This window comes from Rhododendron vialii, chromosome 1a, assembly GCF_030253575.1.
Source record: "Rhododendron vialii isolate Sample 1 chromosome 1a, ASM3025357v1".
NCBI classification, from domain to species: domain Eukaryota; kingdom Viridiplantae; phylum Streptophyta; class Magnoliopsida; order Ericales; family Ericaceae; genus Rhododendron; species Rhododendron vialii.
The window spans coordinates 21,283,357-21,303,760 of record NC_080557.1 but is presented as its reverse complement, the minus strand read 5'-3'; the positions used below and the strand labels follow the sequence as shown (position 1 = coordinate 21,303,760).

The following is a 20,404-nucleotide window of genomic DNA, read 5'->3' as shown; positions in this document are numbered from 1 at the left end:
TTAGGTGTTCAAATATGAATTACCTAAATTGATGGGCTGTAATTAGGTTGTGGTTGAGTGTTCAATTGATTGAGTTATGTGTTGAATTATTTTTTGGGTTAGATGTTCAAGAATATTAGAATTGGGTGTTCAAAGAAATGTTAACCCATAATTTTTACATGTATTATGAGCAAAGAAAACATTATTGGGTGTTCATGCGACCATGGAACAAACAATGTGCAGTCGCCTCTGCCGATTATATCAAAAAGGTGCTCAAAAGGTTTAACATGAGTGATGCGAAGCCTATTGGAACACCTTTGACTAGTCATTTCAGACTAACCAAGAACCAATCACCAAAGACAGACAAGGAGCGGGACTACATGGGTAAGGTCCCGTATGCATCTGCAATTGGGAGTCTGATGTACGGTATGGTTTGCACACGTCATGATATTGCGCAAGGAGTAGGAGTGGTGAGTAGGTACATGAGTAATCCGGTTAAGCAGCATTGGGAAGCAGTGAAGTGGGTGTTGAGATATTTGCAGGGTTCGACAAACGTCTCACTATGTTTCACAAAGGCTGGCCTAAAGTTGCAAGGTTATGTGGATGCGGATTTGGCAGGTGACGTGGATAATCGGAAGAGCACTACCGGGTTTGTGTATACTTTGGATGGTACGACTGTGAGTTGGGGTTCTAAGTTGCAAGAGATTGTTGCTTTATCAACTACGGAAGCCGAATATGTGGCGGTCACAAAAGCTGGAAAAGAGATGGTATGGTTGCAAGGGCTTCTGAATGAATTGGGGAAGACGGTAGAGAAAGGAGTGTTGCACAGTAATAGCCAAAGTGCCATCTTTCTTGCCAAGAATCCGGCCTTTCATTCGAGAACAAAGCACATTCAATTGATGTATCATTTTATCCGTTCATTGATTGATAGTGGACAGTTGATACTCGAAAAGATCCGTGGTGCAAAGAATCCAACGGATATGTTGACGAAGGTTATGACCGTTGATAAGCTGAAGGTGTGCGCAGCTTCAGTTGGTCTCCAAGCTTGAGGTGGTGTTGATGATTGTTGGTGGTATTGATGATTGTTGGTGACGGTTGATCACTATTAGCGTTTGGAGGGATGTCTGAATTAGTCTTCAAGTGAGAGATTGTTCAGTGTGAAAACGATTTGGAGGCTTCTGGAAATCTGGTTCAGACCAAAGTGATGTTGGTCCGGACCACCGCGAGCAGAGTGAAGTTTTGGAACTTCTGGATTTTTGGTCCGGACGATAGGACATGGAGGTCCGGACCATCAAGCATGTGGAAAATGTGAGATGCACATTTTTAGGGTTTTACGAATGTACTAATTTGCTTCGACTATAAAAGCAAATTTAGGGTTGCCTCCTGTTGTAACTTATTCATCGTTTCATCATAGTGAACCAACCCCCACCCCCCGCCCACCAAAAATAAAAAAATAAAAACCCCATGGAGTATGATTGAGTGATTTGCTCATATCGGAACCACGTATATGGTTGTCTCTTGTCATTGTTCTTCGATTGCTTGTTTATTTTTCTGCGTATGGTTGTTCTTTTGTCCTAACATATATAGAAGGAAATAAAATCAGTTGAATTCTACTATTATGAATTTTTGGAATTTTGTAAAATCCTCTCTTCTTATCTCCCGTAGCTAATGTGATTGAATCATATTAAACTAGGAAGTTTTTGAATCCTATTAAATTAGGAAATGGATGAATCCCACTAAATTAGGAAACACTATTCTTTTTTAATTAGATCTTTACAACCAAGCAGAAACAGAAAAGAACAGAACCCAAAAGAATACTTGTGTATATATAGATAGCCATAGTAAAAGGATAAGAAATGTAATTCACACACTTAAATGATGAAAACATAACCCGAAAAAACTGGCGGGATGATATGTTACGTGGTATGACTGATTGTGATGAATATTTAATTAACTCAAACAAAATTCCCCAGACAAAACAGATGAGAAAAAATGAAGAAGAAGCAAACGAATGCCTACCTTTTCTCTTCTATATCTTTGCCAGATTTCTCAAGTAACAAATAGAGAATTATAGGTTTTTTTTTTTTTTTTTTAACAAAATAGTGAATTTTAGCTGGTAAGTTCAACAATGTGCAACAGAGGATATTTGAAGTCTCTCCTTACTTCACGCTCTAGTCTCTAGACTCTCTACTGTACACAGGACCAATGCATATTAGATCCCAGAAATCCTAGCCGTACCGACCAATTTCAAACCGAAACCGTACCGATGGCCGCTCCGGGCTGTCTCCGGCCACCGGACGGCCGATCCGAGCCGTTCAAAAATTCTAAAAAAAAAAACCGAGTGGCCCCACGCGGGAATAAATGGCATCCGATGTGTGTAGGATGGTTAGATCGAGTACCCTATTTTTCGTGTATACTCGTGTATATATATATACGCGAAAAATAGGGTACTCGATCTAACCACCCTACACACATCGGATGCCGTTTATTCTCGCGTGCGGCCCCTCGGTTTTTTTTTTTAGAATTTTTGAACGGCTCGGATCGGCCGTCCGGTGGCCGGAGACAGCCCGGAGCGGCCGTCGGTACGGTTTCGGTTTGAAATTGGTCGGTACGGCTAGCACTTCTCGTTAGATCCGCAAGTAAAGCTGAAAACAGTTACAAGCACAGATGGAAGAGAAAAGTGTGCGCGGGCGCGCGTGAGAGAGAGAGAGAAACAGAGTATCAGCAGTGGCCGGGCGGATAATAGGAGTAGCTAGCTTCATCTCATCTGCTTCCACTTCACCCACTGCATAGTGCCAGTAGTAGTGACAGGTGGAAGTTGCCCTTTTTTTCATAATTAAATAATCGCTTCTTGATCATCATAGAAAACTTGAGAAAAGAATTTGGTAGAAGTAGAACCAGTTAGATAGAACAGCTGGATGGAACCTTGTACTAATAAGTTTAACTAGTACATTGCTGATGAGTTCTTCATCATCTCTCTCTCTCTCTCTCTCTCTCTCTCTCTAATGAATACAAACAAATACTCCAATTATAATAACAACTTCCCCTATAAAAATATATATATATGACATTCTTTCTTTGATATATGCATTGATTAGATTTACGAAATCAAATAGTAAAACTCTTCTGGTTCCTCCATTAATTAATGGATGCTCTTAAATCAACTGTTACAACGACAAAACCACAATCAAAACGGAATCGATGACGGTCAAGATTACGAATCCGAATTACCAACATAAAAAATTGAAACCCATTTGACCCAAATCAATCAATTCATTCATGCAGATTCTTCAAACTCTACTTGCTCAAAACTTTAATTAGTTTTGACAAATTCCGCATCAGAAACAGCCGAGAGCTCGATTTGACTAACCTCGTCACCACAATCATCGTCGTCGTCGTCAATCGGAGCCGGAAGATTAAGATCTATAAAGCTCTCACCAAACTTCAACGGAGATTTAGCTTTAGCTAAAGCTGCTGCTGTTGTTGCTGTAGTGGATTGCGACCCAATAACATGTGATCTCTTATGCCCACCCAAAGCCTGTCCAGATGCGAAGACTCTGAAACAAACAGGACACTCGTGGATTTTCTCCTCACAATTTCCCCCATTTCTTAACTCAACTTCAGATTCCTCACGGGCCGAACTGCAATTATGAGAACTATTTACCTTGGCCTTCTTGTGACTCGCTCTGTGCCCACCAAGCGCTTGGTACGATTTGAACACCTTGAAACAAGTCTCGCATTTGTACTTCCCTTTACCCCTTTGATTTTTGTTACTACTAATGGGCTTGAAAAACTCGTAAGTATCGCTCTGATCATCACCATCGTCTTCTTCTTCGTCTTCCTCGTCGCCTTCACGTTCGATTTTCTCTCTCATCCAGTTGTCTCTGGACAGCATCATCAGACAATAAGCAACGTCCTCTTCAGGGGAGGTGTCGGAAATCGAGCTCATGGGCTCCTGTTCGGCGGCCCATGAACTCGATTTCCCCAATTTGGGCTTTTTCCCGGGTTTTCCGCCGTGACATTGGTAGAGGTGGTGGTGGTGGTGGTGGTGGTGATCTGAATTTCCCAGTTTTCGAATCCGCTTCGACCGTCTCCGGGTCGGGTTTTTCGAGGACTCGGTCTCGCTTTCTCTGTCCTGAATGACAACCACAGACCCAGCAAATGAGAATTCGGGGCTTGCCAATTTAACGCTCTTCTTTGGATTCTCTCTCAACCCGTAGGACAGTAACTCTCTCTCTTCGTTTTCTTCTCCTGAAGATGAGGATGACGAAGATGGCGATGGAGCTGAATCGTTCTCTGCCCCAAATTGATGATCAAAATTGGGTTGTTGGTGGTGGTGGTGGTGGTGGTCTGATTTGGGTGGGGAGTAGAGATTCATAACGTGAGATCTCATGTGACCGCCTAAAGCTCTGCCATTAGCAAAGCTCTTGAAACAAAGCTTACACTTGTGTTTCTCCATTGACTCTCTCTCTCTCTCTCTCTCTCTCTCTCTCTCTCTCTCTCTAAACTAGGCTCGTGAGAGCTTTGTGTGTTGGAGAGGCTTCTAAAGAGAGAGAGTGTGTGGAAGTAAGAGTAGGTGACAAGCATTGCTCCACCAAGGAGGTGTGTAATATATACAAGAATATGTGGAGTAATTCAGAGGGGAATTGCTGGAATTTGTAATTGGATTTCATTTCGATGTGATTTTTTTCCTTTGGGGCAATTCGGTCAAATGGTTTCGCTTTTGAAAACGGCAAAAGGTAATAAATAAAAATTTAAGTAAAGGTTATGCATGAAGGGAGAAAGAGGGACATGTAACATGCAAGGGGTTCACCCGTTATCTGCATTTATTTACACCCCAATCCGTATTTCCAAAACTACCCTTCGCTATCTCCTAAAAACAAGTCGTATCCAAAGATTTTCTTGAGTTTTTTCAGATTTTTTCTCTACTTTTTTTGTTAACAGATTCATCGTGAATAGATAAACTAAAATGATAATGATGATAATCTAGTTGAAAAATGCATAATAGATATTGCAAAGGAAGCCAAAGTTTCTTATTATTTGCATGAGAATAAATTCTTTACACCGCCGGTGTAAACGTTTGTTTTTTCCAAATCAATTGCATTGCGCCACGTCGCCATGTTTTATTAATTGGGATCACTATTTTGACACATGTCGCAATGCAATTAATTTGGAGGAAATAAATGTTTACATCGGCGGTGTAAAGAATTTATTCTCTATTTTCATTGTTAGACATATTTACTATGATTTGACGAACTTGAGAAGTAAACACACACTAAACAAAAAGAGGAAAAAATCGTTTATGAAGAAGAAAATCTACTGTTTTAATTTGATAATTCAACGACTACCATTAATGTATTTTCCCACTTGGGTTGCCAATGTTTACGTGGTTTCTTAATTAGGGAAAATTAGAAAATTTGACAAAATTAATTCAAGGGTGATTATAGGGAATTAAAGTGGAAGTTGCCCAAAATGAGCCGGTGGGTTTGTTTGTACTTCTTGTACATTGTACAAAGTCAAGAAAACTGTTTGGGGTTTGTTGTAACGACGAAATAGAGTGAATGACACGTGGACCGGGGAATCAAAGAATTTGAGTTCATGGCCCACCAAAAGTCTGTAGGGGTTTTTTTTTTTGGAACCAAGAGTGTCCTAATAAACTAGACGGTTCTCTTTAGCCCATCCTGCAGGTCTTTTCATGCATTTGCATAAGGTGAGACGATCCTAGAGACAAATCACTGTTAAGAGAAATTGACCCAGTGACCTTGAGCTTTGTAAGCCCCGTCGAGGCAAGTTGATCACAACCCTGGGTTAATTTTGTGGAGTTACTCCGGTTTGACCTAGTTAGGAGAGTAATCGTTTAATTAATTGATTTCATTTCAGATTCTGTTTACCTATTTCGTGGTGATATTAGCATGAGCTGTTGAATGAAAGGAAAGGCAAGCCGGCTTGACCGGTTGTACCCTTCTCACCTAAGGCCCTGTTTGGATGTGGTTTGTTACTTTACAAAAATTGGAGTAATTGTTTTGTGGCTCTCTTATTTTGCTTTTGACTTTTGGTAGAACAACCCATAAACCTCACATAAAACAAATTTTGACAATAAGCCTCAAGGATAATCCGGTTGGATTGTAGGTTTGCTATCATATCATTGATCAGGGCTCAATTCTTGATGTCAGGCCGTAATAAAGTAATTTTTTGTGAGTCTCATTGTCCTGGTGTAGATGATTTACCTTTAACTGAAACAGGAACAAGAATGAGATTAGTCAAGATGCACGTAAGCTGATTCAGACACCCCTAACTATTAGTAAAAAAAGAGAGAAGATGATGGAATTATTTATTGTATGTATCCGGAATAGGTATGTGGATGGAACATAAAGGGATAAGTAACAATTGCTTAATGGAAAAATTCCCCTTGAATTTGGGATCTTTGGTTGATTTTTTTTCTCGTCTTGGGATGGAAAGGGTGGTGGGAAATGAGTGGGAAACCAACCACCCCCTTTGAGGATGGAGTTTTATGTGGGGGGAGTAAATGCCGTTTTGTTAGGGGGGGGGTGATGGTAGACCTGGTCCCTTGTCATGCCTTCTTGGATTTTAATCACTTATTTTGGGTGGAAAATACGCCTCATTTTAGTCATGTTCACATTTTGTTTTGCTAGGGTGCTATAGAAGTGAGATTTTGTCAAAAGAAATTCAAATCAGGAAGTGAGATTGAGTTCAACTTAACCTTAATTTCTGCACACAATGACCTTCAACAATTGTATATAAATGCAATCCAACATTGTCTTCTAGTGCTTTGTTATGTGTAATTTTAAGCACAAAATGATAAAGGCTTAATTTCAAAAATACCCTCTTAACTATTACGTTTTTGTAACATCACCCCCTTAACTAAAAAACCAGCCAACATGACCCCCCTCAACTATCAAAATTAAGCAACATCACCCCTTCCGTCCAAATTTATTAAAACTTTGGACGAAAAATTGAAAAGTTTTTCCATTCCCCCATTTCTACCCCTTAAAGGAGATGCCGGAAAAGGAGATGCTACCGCCTATTTGCACCACCGACCCATGAATCATTCACCTCCGGACCCAAACTCTGAGTGGGGCTTCGGCCACACCCTGCCCTCTGTCTTCAACCCCTCCGCCCTAAATGCCGCCCAATGGGTCAAAGCCGTAAAAAACAACGGCTTTTCCCGCGTGATTCTAACGGCGAAACACCATGACGGGTTCTGCCTGTGGCCCTCAGATTACACGAACTGTAACGCCCCTGAATTTTGGTCAATAAAAATTTCATTAAATATTTGAATTTCATTTGAATTACTTATTTTCTCTTGAGTGGCTATATGATTTCTTGTTAATTTTCGTCGTAGTTAGATTTTGGTCATTGGTTAACTCTCGACTAGAAACCCTACTTGACCAATTTAGTTAGTTTCTAACCGACTACTTGGAGGAACCGAGCAACCAACTCACCTAGTTACTAGATGAACCTTTTTGACCTTTTGAAACTTTTGAACCTTTTGCCTTTACCCATTGGTCCATAATGTTAGGGTAATTTTTTTGTCCATTGGACAATAAGCTTTTGACTAAAGTACATGTAGTTTTTTCAAATCTTATTTTAAAAATAAAAAGTACTTGTACTCATTTTATCCTTTAGTTATTAACCGCCAGGGGAATTATTATCCATTGGGTAATAACCGTTAGGGAAGTTAGTGACCCTTGGGTAATAGAGTCTTTTGACCAAATAAAGTACCAATGTGACTAGAGAACCTTCCAATAAAGTTGATTTGACTAGTCAACCTTTTCAAAACCTAGACTAAAGAATTACTTATTTATTTTCTTTTATTGTTTTAGTTTTATTCTTTATCCTTTGGACGATAAATGTTAGGGGAACTATTATCCATTGGATAATAGAAACCCAATTCTTTATATTAAAAGGGTTAAATGAAAGATTTGAAGAAAGTACTATCATAGACTTTTATAAAATTACTTTAATGTACTTTTTGATTATTTTACTATAAAAGTTTCCTAGTAGCTATTGTCCATTGGACAATAAATGTTAGGGGATTTATTATCCATTGGGTAATAGAGTTATTCTTTCACCAAGTACATGGGATTATTAAACTAGTCATTTTTCCTAATTACCCATGTAATGAAGTACCAATATTTTATTTTGAAAGTACTTATTAGCCTTAGTAGCCTTTAAAGCCTAAGATTTTTCTAAGTACTCCTTTATTATTTTATAATGGGGTTTTGTACCCAATTGGATTAAATTATTTGGGAGTTGATCTTCCTAGAGTACTTTGTACACTAGTTTATTTATTTCAATCAACATGTGCCTTATTAGATTTCTTTAATAAGGATTTTGGATTTGGAAAATCTTGTACTTGGTACTTTTTATTTATTCTTTCTAATATATATATATATATATATATATATATATATATGTGTGTGTGTGTGTGTGTGTGTGTGTATGTACTTGAGAGAGAGAGTGTGTGTGTGTGTGTGTGTGGGCCGAGAGAGAGAGAGAGAGAGAGAGAGAGGGAGAGAGAGCGAAGGAAGAAAGAAGAAAGATTGGTTGTACCATGCTTGATCTTCCATTGTCCTTTCAAATCCTTGGGTGAATCTTCCTTCCTAGCTAAGGAACTAACCCTCCATTAACCTCCATTGTACTTCTATATTTGTTTTAGACAAAATCTTGTACCATTGTCTCCAAATCTTCCAACAAATCTTCCATAATCCCATCCAAGGACAATCTTAGCCATGCAAGCCTAGGGTTAGGCTTTGATCTTTCAAAGATTGATTGCCATGTGTCAAAATTTGAAGAATGAGAGAGAGAGGGGGGCCGGCCATGAAGAGAGGAGAGAGAGCCAAGGTTTTTCCTATAAATAGGACCCCATTCCAAGCATTTGAACTCACACCTTCAAGCTTTGCTCTTCCTTCTCTCTAGAAATTCTTGTTCTTTCTTTTGTTCTTCCTTTGTTCTTGAGTTCTTCTTGAGGTCTTCAAGAAACTCAACCTAAGCCGCCACTAAACCACCACTCGACCACCCTTCGATCCAAAAGTAGAGTAGTGTTAGTCAAGATTAGGTTTCGAGAGAGACCATTCTCTTTCGAAGCTTCCGAAGGCATACCGTAGGAAGTTACTCCATCCGACCGCCGATTACCGTCCATAAGCCGTTACTACCGCCAAGAAGAACTGTAAGGAAATCCTTACTTACTTCCTATTTACTTACTCAAGTATAAACGTTGTTATTTTGAACCACTAAGAAAGAATGGTAGATTCTCAATTATATGAAGTGTATCTTTACCTATTTACTTTAAGTATTTGTATTTTGATATTTAAGATGGTTATGAGTATGCATATATGAGTTGCTTGTATTACTTGTGGTGTGATTAAGCATAAGTGATTTCACTCCAAAGACGTCCGTACATGTGGCGTTGTGATTTGAATAAAGCATAAGTGATACACTCCAAGGGCGTCCGTACATGTGGCGTTATGCTATAAGTGGTGATTGAGCGTGATAAGTAATATAGAATTGGATGATCTTGTTAGAATGTTTCATGCTTACTTTTGTCCTAGTCTTTGCATGTAACGAGACACGAGAATCGAGAAAGTAGAAACATGACACCTAGGGTGTGATTAACGAAAGGAAAATGTTTTCCGAGGAAGGAAATATTTTGAAACAACATAATGACCGATTTTGGGTGGCATTATGTGAGTTGTGTGTGTGTGTGTGTGTGTAAAAGTAAGATTTTTGAAAAATCCAATGAGAACCCGGAGCGGCGGAATCATTGTGGGGATACTCGGGAACCCGGAGCGGCGGAACCGAGGATTTAGTTTTTCAAAAACCCCAATGAGAACCCGGAGCGGCGGAATCATTGTGGGATACTCGGGAACCCGGAGCGGCGGAACCAAGGGTTTTGAAATGTGTGCGTTCCCATGGGAACCCGGAGCGATGGAACCATGGTGAGGTATGGCTTGGTTATCTGCGGTACGGAGCCAATGCAAATGTTTTTGTGTGCCAATAGGAACCCGGGACGGCGGAACCATTGTGAGGATACTCGGGAGACCGGAACGGCGGAACCGAGGTTGGGTGTGTTAAACAAATGATTTTGAAAGGTTGATTTGTAAATGAAAATGTTGACACGGTCTACGACGAGTCGCGTAGGAGAAACACAGAAAATCTTGGACACCAACGATAGTTGATTAACGAATATGGATGTATCATTGTTAGCTATGTATACATGTATCTTGTGGAAATCGATGATTGTATAACCTGTTGTTTGTAAGTTATGGGTTAGCGGGTATGGGATTTTTCTGCTGAGCTTTTGTAGCTCACAGTGTTGCCTTTTGGTGACCCTAACATATTATATTGGTGGTGACGCCGGTATAATGTGTCAGACCTTGTAGATGATCAAGATGAATAGTACACCTTGGAGGCTTTTGGAGCTGAGGAGCTGGCTAGGATGGAGAAGCAGGAGGAGCTGTAGTTAGGAACCCTAGAACCCTTTTCATTTGTGTAATTATTGAACTCTTGTGGGAGTTTTGTTGTAATAAGAGTCAGACTCTATTTTGAGGTTTTTAATGAAAATGTCTTTTTAACGTACCCAAAATTCGGGGCGTTACACGAACTACTCTATTAAGTCTAGCCCTTAGAGAAACAGGGGCGGGGACGTGGTCACGTGGGGGAATTGGCTGCGGCTGAAAAGGAAGGGGTTCAGTTGGGGATTTATTTGTCGTCATGGGTTCAGTTGGTTGATTTTGGGTATGTTTTGTTTTTGTGTGTCACTTGAGCTCTGTTTTGTTTGTTCAAATATGATTTTGTCTATTGGACCATTGGGGTTGTTTGAATTTTGTGAGCAATTTGTAGCATTTTTTTGCGGATGACTTTGAGGCTTTTGGGTATTTAATCTTTATGCGAATAGGGTTTGAAATGTTTGCAAATAAGTTTTGAAGCTCGGGTTAGTTTGTTGAGTATTGGTTTGTGTAGTTTACGATTGATAAGTTTTTTTCTCAATGGGTTTTTCGATCATGTGACCCCTTGCCGCCATGGATAGAGGAAGATGTGCGTGTGAGAGATTAGATAAAAACTGATTTTTCTGCCCTAATTTTCCCGTCAACTTACATAAGGGTATATTATTCTTTTGACCCTTTTCCGTCCACAAAATTAACAGAAGTAGAGATAGGGGTGATGTTGCTTAGTTTTGATAGTTGAGGGGGTCATGTTGGCTGGTTTTTTAGTTAAAGGGGTGATGTTGCAAAAACGTGATAGTTGAGGGGGTGTTTTTGAAATTAAGCCAATGATAAATTTAGAGTGCGTTTATAAAAATAAAAATATATGTATTGGTGCAAAAATCATTTCCCTTGTAGAAAGTACTCCTAAATTTAATTCAATAAAGTGTTTGTTCAACGAAAGTTTAGAAAACTTTTTATCCAGCTTCGGAATATGATATCATGCATAACTTGTTTAGTTGTCTACAAAGTACGCTAATTTAGTTGTCTGCGAAGATTCTTATTTTTTAAGTATTTATTTTTCATTTTACAAGATATGTCATTCTCTCATAATCCATGCCGTGGGTTGTCTTCGGCCCGATGAACTTTGGAATCACGTTTAATTCAAAAAATAAGTACTTATTTATTTCCTTTAGCGAAACAGGTGAGGTGTTGAATACAATTTTGATATAAGCAGTTTGGACCATTTGATTCATGACGATGAGTGAGCCTTTTTTTTTTAGCTAAACATATAAAGAAAGATAATTGTTGAAAATGAGAAGTTAAAAAATTGAAATAGACTTTCTCGAAAGGCCAATTATTTGTTAAGTCATTTTATAATGACAATTAGCGCAAAGCAAAAGCAACATCAAACAACTTGATAGTTGCTACAACTTTTGACACTTAGAATAGAACCTGAAGATAGAAAAGTGCATATTAATTCCCATTAATGATGAACTCAGTATTTTATTTACCTTTAAAAATAATCTCATGGTAAAGATTACTCTTTTACCCTTTGTAGACACCTCAATTTGAACCCCCTTAAAATTATCTTTATACTTTCCCAATAATGATAAAAGGGCAAAACAGTCTTTGGACAACTAAGAACAATGCTTCCTTTGAATTTTAAAACCCAAATAAAACATTTTCAAAAATTAGAATCAGACGCTCAGATCCTTGACCTCGGCACTTAGGTCCAAAATGGACCAGAGCGTTCGGGAGTATTCTAAACCTAAGAGCTCATGATCATACCTGAGTGCTCAAGTCCACTACGCGTGCCAACAAAAAAGCAGAATCCATCAGCCCACTTTCTGTAGAATCTTTCTGCCGATTTTGGCTAGGCAAGCATGATTCTTTTTCTCCCAAGCAGCTATGATAGGATTCCCCTCTAAATATAATGATGATTTCCACTACCCTTTGAATCAAAACTTCTCTATAAATACAAGGCTTGTATTTTAGCGAAGATATATGATTTTCTAGAGAGAGAGAGCGGCCAAATTTTAGAGAGAAGAATCTAAAATCTAAAATCTACAATACTCATCTAGAAAATACCATTTTCTACTTCAAAAACCAACTCTCAAATCAAAGAAGGCATTGTTCAATCTCAACAAAGGTATAAAGTCCTCATAAGCTAATGTTTTCTTATCCTGAGGGGAGCCACTAGGCTCAGGTCAGTCCCTTCTACTGATTCTGAGTTTGGTTGCCCTACATTGTAAACAGAACAGAAGTTCAAAACTTCTAAGCTCAGGAGAACCTAAGCGCTCAAGACTAGTTTTTGAGCGCTCAAGTCCTCTGCAGACCACCCAGGGATATCTTTCTTAGGCCTTCTAGTTATCAATACCACCAGGGTCTAAGAGTGTTTTAGTTTATCATTTAAGGCTTCCTTACACCTTGTTCACTACTGGAAACATTTCTGTTCTGATTTTAAATTCTGAAACTTTGCTCATTTAGTCTAAATCTTGCTCATGGTTATATTAGTGCTAAGTCTCTATTTATTTCAGTACTGTTGTGAGCCTCACACCTAAGCACTCAAGACCAGTCTTGAGTGCTCTGGCGTTAAGCGCTTAGAAATGGTTCTCATATTAGCTCCTGTTTTATTTGTTGTAAATATCATTTTCAAGTTTAACATAATCTCTAAATGTGCACTGGTCCCTCTAAAGCCCTGAGCATGTTGTTCCAGAGCATGTTGTTAGTCTGGGCACTCGAGACTAGTTCTTGAGTACTCATGTCCATAGCTGAGCGCTCAAGAGTGTAAGCAATAGTAGTTTTTATTTTATTGTATATTCTGTCATCTCGTGTTCATTATCATAAATTCTACGCTGCCCACAGGCAAACACTCACTTGAGATGTATTTATAGTTCTAATCCCCTATTATTGTTCCCATTTCCCTACTTGTTTTAAAAGTTAAGAGGCAAAATGATTTCGAAATCCCATAAGCACTAAGTAGAGATCGATCCTCATGTCGGGGTGAGGGGAGTGCCTTAAAACCCTTCTCCTCTCTTAACCTGGCTCCTGAACTTACGTTGTCTTTGGTTATGACAGACCGGTAAAAAGAAATAAAGCATTTTCTAAATAAAAGCAACGATGTCATTCAAGTTTGGTTCTTCAGGTGGCAAACCACTAAGACCCGGGTGGCGACTCCAAATTGAACATGTTGTTTGCAAGGTATTTTCAGAAAAAAAAATAGGACGACAGTCCCCTTTGGGCGGGTAGCCCACTACCTTTGCTAAATTCAATTTTATACTTTACTATCTTTTCATCACCCCTTCCCACCACCACCTAGCAACCACTTCCGGCCGGCAACCTTTTTCGGTCGGTGACTTGTTTCGGGCTGCGAAATTTCACTAATTTCACAAAAAGTTATGAAATTCACTAATTCTGAAATTTCACTAAATTTCACAAAAGTTAGTGAAATTTCAAAACTATGGAAGAACCACCTAATGGATTTTATTAACTTCGAGCTCTTGAATTTCACTCGATTTCAAAACACAATAACCACTTAGTGAATTTTTTTTTGCTCCGAACTCGTGACTTTTACTGGACTTCAAACACGAATCTCTAACTAGTGAATTTCCTTAAAATCGTAATTTTGGAGTTCGTGAATTTCACTAGTTTTAGAACTCGTGAATTCACTAGCCTTAGAACTCGTGAATTTTTTCATTCCAACTCTCATAACAGCCTATGTACTCCACCTTCCGTTAATTTGGAAGGAAAATGTTGCGGTAACCCTTTAGTCTGGAACCATGGAGAGGTGAATTGGTCATTTTCAAATGTTAAGGAAGTCATGTGCAGAAGGCCTAAACCACAATGAGGTAATCTGTACTTTGCCTATTTCTTAAAGGGGAAATTATATTTAACCCCCTTAAACTATCACTCGGTGGCACTTTGCCCCCCTCAACTTTAAATTTCAACATTTAACCTCCTTGAACTATTATTTGACTTCGATCTAGACCTTCAGTTTGCTATCTATTAGGGTTTGGGATAGAAAATTTCTACGTCCTATCAAATTTGAAACCAAAGTACAATATTACCCTCTTCTTCTCTTTTGTGCGAAAAGCCCTTTCCTACATAACCCATACACTCCCCAATACCACCGTCACTGCCGACAGCACCACCCTTGCCTCATCCACACTTCTTGTTCTACCTATCTTCAAATCAGATTCATCTAGTAGCTGCACCGATGGACCCTTATTCCCGGCAAACTCATAACAAAAAAATCTCTCATCTACTTCTGGTTTATCGGATTCTCTCTCCGGCAATGATATAACAATAAAAACAATTGAAATCGAACACTGAAGGCTTGTGCGTACTTGATTTCTTATTGTTCTTCTTTTCTTTGATAATCGAAGATGGGTTTGCCAATTTCATGGGTCTAGGTGTGACGATTGTATGAACTGGCATGGAGAAGATGAGTGAGAGAGACAGGACAACAAAAATGGAAGAACTGGCATGGAGAAGATGAGTGAGAGAGACAGGACAACAAAAATGGAAGGAAGCAATTAGAAGAACCACTGGTACGACAAGAGCAATTAGAAGAACCACTAGTACGACAATGGAACAAAAATGGCTAGGTTTTTTTTGGTAAAAAAAATGGCTAGTTTGATCCTCAAAAAGAGTATACCAGTGCTGTGTTTGGATGAATTTTAAAAAAATTCTTTGGGGTTATGAGTAGAAAGAGAAATAGAGTAATGATTGAAAGTATGGGTAATAAATGAAGAGAGATAGAGAGAGAAATGACAATAATAATTGAAGATAGGGATAATGAGGGAAGAGTAATGATTAGAAGTAGGTGTAATGAGTATTTTTGAGTTGGAATTTTTTTTCCAAAAACCAAACCGAACAAGGCACAAATTACTCGAGTTTGAGAATAGCGATCTCCAGATCCAGGAGCTTAAGCACTCGCTTTTTCCACAATTTCAGCATATGCTTTCTGAGCATCCAGCTGTCACAAGCATTCCGACCTCCGAAACCCCATATTCATCATCGTTAGAGGTGGCAAACGAGCGGAACTGGGTAGGTTTGGGCGGGTTGAAACGGGGGTCGTGGGTCAAATATGGGCGAGTTGAATATGGATCAAAAAATAAATACACGGGTTGAAATAGGTCAGGTCGAATATGGGTCAAACCAAGCCCAAACTCATCCGACCCGACCCATTTTCCTCTTCTTCTTCTTCTTCTTCTTCTTCTTCTTTTTTTTGGGGTGTTTTTTTTTGTTTCCCTTCCCCCCTCTACTCCCACCCACTTCCCCCCCCCCCACCCAATTCTCTGATTTGTCTCAATAAGGGGATTCAGAAAAGTAAAATTATGATTAAAACTCAATTTTTTTGAATAAAAATAAAGCAATTAGAGGCTAAAAAAAGCTTTAAAAAATCAGGTTTTACTTTTTTTTTCCATTTCCAAACAATAACGTAACTTCGACGAAGAGTCAGAGGCCGCATCAGAGAATTTTCTGAAAGGCGATGATTGCACTGAATGTACAGTTTCGGTCTTCGTTTTGTTCGCCGAAGCCACCGCTTAGGTTTGGATTAAAAAGTCAAGTGACTTTTTTTTTTGTCTCTATTCAAATTTTTTTTGTATTGTTTGTTTTGTGACAAACTTTTTATCCCTATTAGTTCGTCTTGACGAGAGAATAAAAAAAAGTAATTTTTTTTTTACTTTTACCCAAATATTTTTTGTAATATTCAAAATAAATCCCAACAACCAACTTTTTGGGCTTTATCTTGGATGTTTTCAAAAATATTTAGGTAACAGTCATAATTTTTTTACTTTTCTGATTGGAGCGAATCAAAAATCGTAAAATACTTGTCGCAAAACGACAAACACGGAAAAAGTTGAATAAGGACAAAGGAAAAAAAAAACCCAAAAGAAGGAGATCGAGGAGCTCAAGGGATTGGTCTTGTAATTATCTTATCACAGTCAAGAGGAGCTCAAGGGATGAGAGGGAGAGAGAGAGAGAGAGAGAGAGAGAGAATTTGTGTGGATGAATTTGATTGAATTGAATAGTGAAGACCAACTTTTATTTTTTGATCGTTCAAAATGAAGACCAAATTTGGTCCGGTACGGCGAGGATTTTTTCTTCAATAATAGTTAACTTTTGTATAAGGAATGAGTCTTTTAATTCTAACCCATATTGAACCCATTTTCAACCCATATAAACCCATGTAAATTTGGGTTTACATGGGTTCAACCCATAACAACTTGTTATATAATATGGGCGCGTTGGATTGAGTTATAAGTGGACGGATTTGAGCGGGTTTAAAAATATGGATTGTGATTGCCACCTCTAGTTTTACCCAATGGGTAAAAATGTGTTGTTAAATTTAGAGGGATTTAAGGAGGAATTAGTCCCCTTTCTCTCACTCAGCCGAAATTTTTAGAACAAAAGAGGTAGGGTTTTGTTCCGGAACAACACACGCACACACTAGTAAAATCACTAGCCGGGTGCGTGCGCGCGCACAATCGATTACGGAATTAAAATTGATGTGACAACAAAAATAATTTTTCACATTAAATAAACGAACGAGCAAAAATAATATTTTTGTTTTGATAATTATTATTATTATTATTTATTAAAAATACTGGGTCTTTACAGTTTTGTTTTGGAAACTAGTTTTTAAAAATGTTTTCTTATATAAAAATTATTTTTCAAAAATTGTAGTTACACGAAGCTGTTTTTTTTTTTAACTTTTATTCGAAAAAAATTTCAAAAACTATTTTTGATTTAACTTTTATCAGTTTAAAGGCTATTTTTAGAAGGAAAAAAAACTATTTTATGTGCTCATAGTTTTTAGGTTTTTTTGTAGTTTGAAAAGATGATGAGACAAGTTTTGGTTATTCAATTTTGATTATGCCATTTTGAGCCTCTACATTTCTAACTTTAGCAATCTCTTAAATGGATAATCACATACTGATGTGGTAACTTTTGGCTATCCATTTTTTATTACTCCCTCCGTCCCATTTTCTTTGTCATTTTTTGATATTCATGTCAGTTTTCAATCACTTATATCTTCTAATATGAATCTCCAAAAATATGCAATATGGATCTTGTTTGATAGTACTCGATTAGGTTTATAATACAAATTTTTTAAAATTATGAAAAATATTATAGATTGGGAGATATAAGCATTTAAAGATCGGCACAAACAACAAAAATAGATAACCAAAATGGGACGGAGGGAGTATATCATTGTGGATTAGCACTAGCTAGTAGCTACTGGCATTTAGCAACCCTCAAAGATGGGTACACTGTTAGGCCATCCACAGTGGTATAATCAAAAATGGATAACCAAAAATTGACACATCAGCTTTTGATTATTCACTTAAGAGGTTGCTAAGCTTAACAATATTGAGGTTCACAATGGTCACTTCTAATCCATAACCAAAATAAGGAGTTCACTACAATTTCACATAATCTCTCTCTCCCCCTCTGTTTCCCGCCATTCACTTCCCTCAATTACGTTTTTTTTGGGGCAAAAATATATTGAACATATGGTGTTTTTCCTAGTGTTATCTATCAAAACAACACCGAAACTTTTTTTTTCTTCCTATTCCTATAGCCTATATCACAAATCCACCACTCTCTTGATCTTTCAAAAAAATCAAATGTGTTCTTGAATTTGGAAAAGAATGCAAAGTTCTTTTTTTTTTTTTTTTTTTGCAAGGTTCTGCATTTACTCAACCATAGGGGAGGAACCAAAAAGGAATAACCACTTTTTAGTCTAAAAAATTATTATTATTATTTGCTAAAAAGTGATTATTTCTCAAAATAATTGGGTAAAAGTAAAAAAAAAATTACTTTTCCGATTTCTCTCGTTGAGACGAATCAATAACCCATAAAAATTTAACGTAAAACTAACAAATGCGAAAAAAATTCAAATAAAGACAATTTTCAGATTTAAGTTAAGTTTAAGTTAAAGTTAAGTTCATAAGAATGCAGCCTAAAATAGAAATAGGAAAGAAGAGTGAAATAACTTAATCCAGCAACAATGGGTTAAATTGTAGATGATCGAGAAATATGAGCTTCACTTTTGGAGGAAAAGAAAGACAAATAGTTTGTGGTTGAAGTGAAAAAGATATAAAGCAGGTAAAGAAAAGAAGAAGAAAATACTAGTTGAAATACGTGTGTATATAATTTTGAAACCAGTTAACTTATGTGGTGATGGGTTCACAAATTTTGATTATTGAAAAAGGTTGCTAGTTTTGGTTATCCAAAGCCCAAAATTTGATTATTTCTAAGGATGTTGCTAAGTTTGATTATACCATTGTGAGCCATTTTTTGCACCAATGTTGTTAACTTTAACAACAATTGGCTTTTGATTATACCATTGTGGATGGCCTTAGTCATTAAAGGGCTTGTTCATTTGGGGTCCCAATAATTTTTTCTTTATATCTATCTCTTTCCATTCATTATACTTTAAAACCTTTCTTAAAATCCAAACTGAACATTTCTTTATATTTATCTCTTTCCACTCATTATACTTTAAAATCTTTCTTAAAATCCAAACTGAACGAGCCCTTAGCAACTAGGGGTGTAAAAAATCCTTTGATGTGCAAACACCAGCGAGAGGTTCCCCACTCCACTTCTCTTTGATCCGTCTTAGGGCCGAGTGACAATCTTGACCCAAGTGAGAGTGCACCATCGTGCTATCAATAGATATGTAGTTTTGACCCATAGAGACTTTATCCCAATTTTAATTGGGATCGGACCTCCTTAGTGATTGATCACTCATACTCTTTCCGTTCGGATTTAATAGTCCCTCGTTCAATTCTAATCTGATAAAAAATGAGTTAATTTTATATCTAATATGTATCTTGTTTGATAGATCTCAATTAATTATATAAAACAATATTTTATAGAAAATGAATTTTTTTTCCAATTTGTTTTGGATATGTTTAATATTTAATCGATCTTTTACCCCCTTTAACCCCACCATAAATTTTAGTAACTTGCCTCAGTGGCTCCATTAAGACTAGTATTTTCCTTTTATTTAGGGGTCTCAATATTGACCCAAAGCCATGAATCCACCCAATCTCGGAGTTCACTCAAACCCAAGTCCCTTACGAGACGGATCATAATGGGTCCTAACCTCATTTCAGCATTTGACTCATCTTCAATGAGTCTTAAATTAGTGAGTTAAATGGGCCGGGCCAATTTATAGTACCCAATAGGTAATTCATATGCTACAAACTACTAAACACTGAATTTACTAGTGCCACCCGAAATTTATATTGTCAATCCAAAAATACTAATGTCACCCAAAAATAACTAATCTTTGCCAAAGTTATTAACGCCATACGATTTTCTTTGGGGGTATATAGAGGCCGGGTGCTATGCATAGTGCTATGTATTTTTTTAAACCCAAGTGATTAGCCTTAACCCTCTCAAACAACGATAACACCACCCCTGCACCTAAATTCATCCAAACCCACCAGTTTGACACCCTTACCGTTATTATTGCCAAATGATTCCTAATCCTCATGAAATGGGTCAATGTTACAATGACTAATTTGGTGGTAATATTTTGGATACCAAATGAATTATCGTTCTTGCACTGATGAGAAACATCATAACAAGTGGAATTCATTCAGTGGGAACTCACATGGTATATATTCCAAACATGATCATTTTGATACTATTGTTTAGGAGTATTTAACCCTCTATCCATGTATATATAAACTCTGATTTTGCCCTGATCATAGGTTAGTGGGGCCACATACAACTTGTTTAGTACATAAGGATTATAGTGTGTTGTTGATGTACGTAGGACAAGATTCTAGAAGATTTTATATTTTTATTTTAAAATTAGATCTTGAGTAGGAATTTTCTAAAACAAATAGTTTTTAAAATAAAGTCTTGGACAAAGTCCACTTTGACCCCCTATGGTATGGGTCATGTGCAGATACACCCCTATGGTTTAAAAGTGTGCACATAACCTCCTGTGG

The 20,404-nt window shown here is 37.6% G+C and overlaps 1 protein-coding gene across 1 annotated transcript; it reads right to left on the bottom strand.

Annotated features, from left to right (window-relative positions):
* Positions 1-3,052: 3,052 nt before the first annotated feature.
* LOC131323465 (zinc finger protein ZAT9-like) lies at positions 3,053-4,773 on the bottom strand. Its single transcript, XM_058355275.1, has one exon. The coding sequence runs from the start codon at positions 4,436-4,438 to the stop codon at positions 3,293-3,295; it is 1,146 nt and encodes a 381-aa protein (XP_058211258.1). The 5' UTR covers positions 4,439-4,773; the 3' UTR covers positions 3,053-3,292.
* Positions 4,774-20,404: the final 15,631 nt, after the last annotated feature.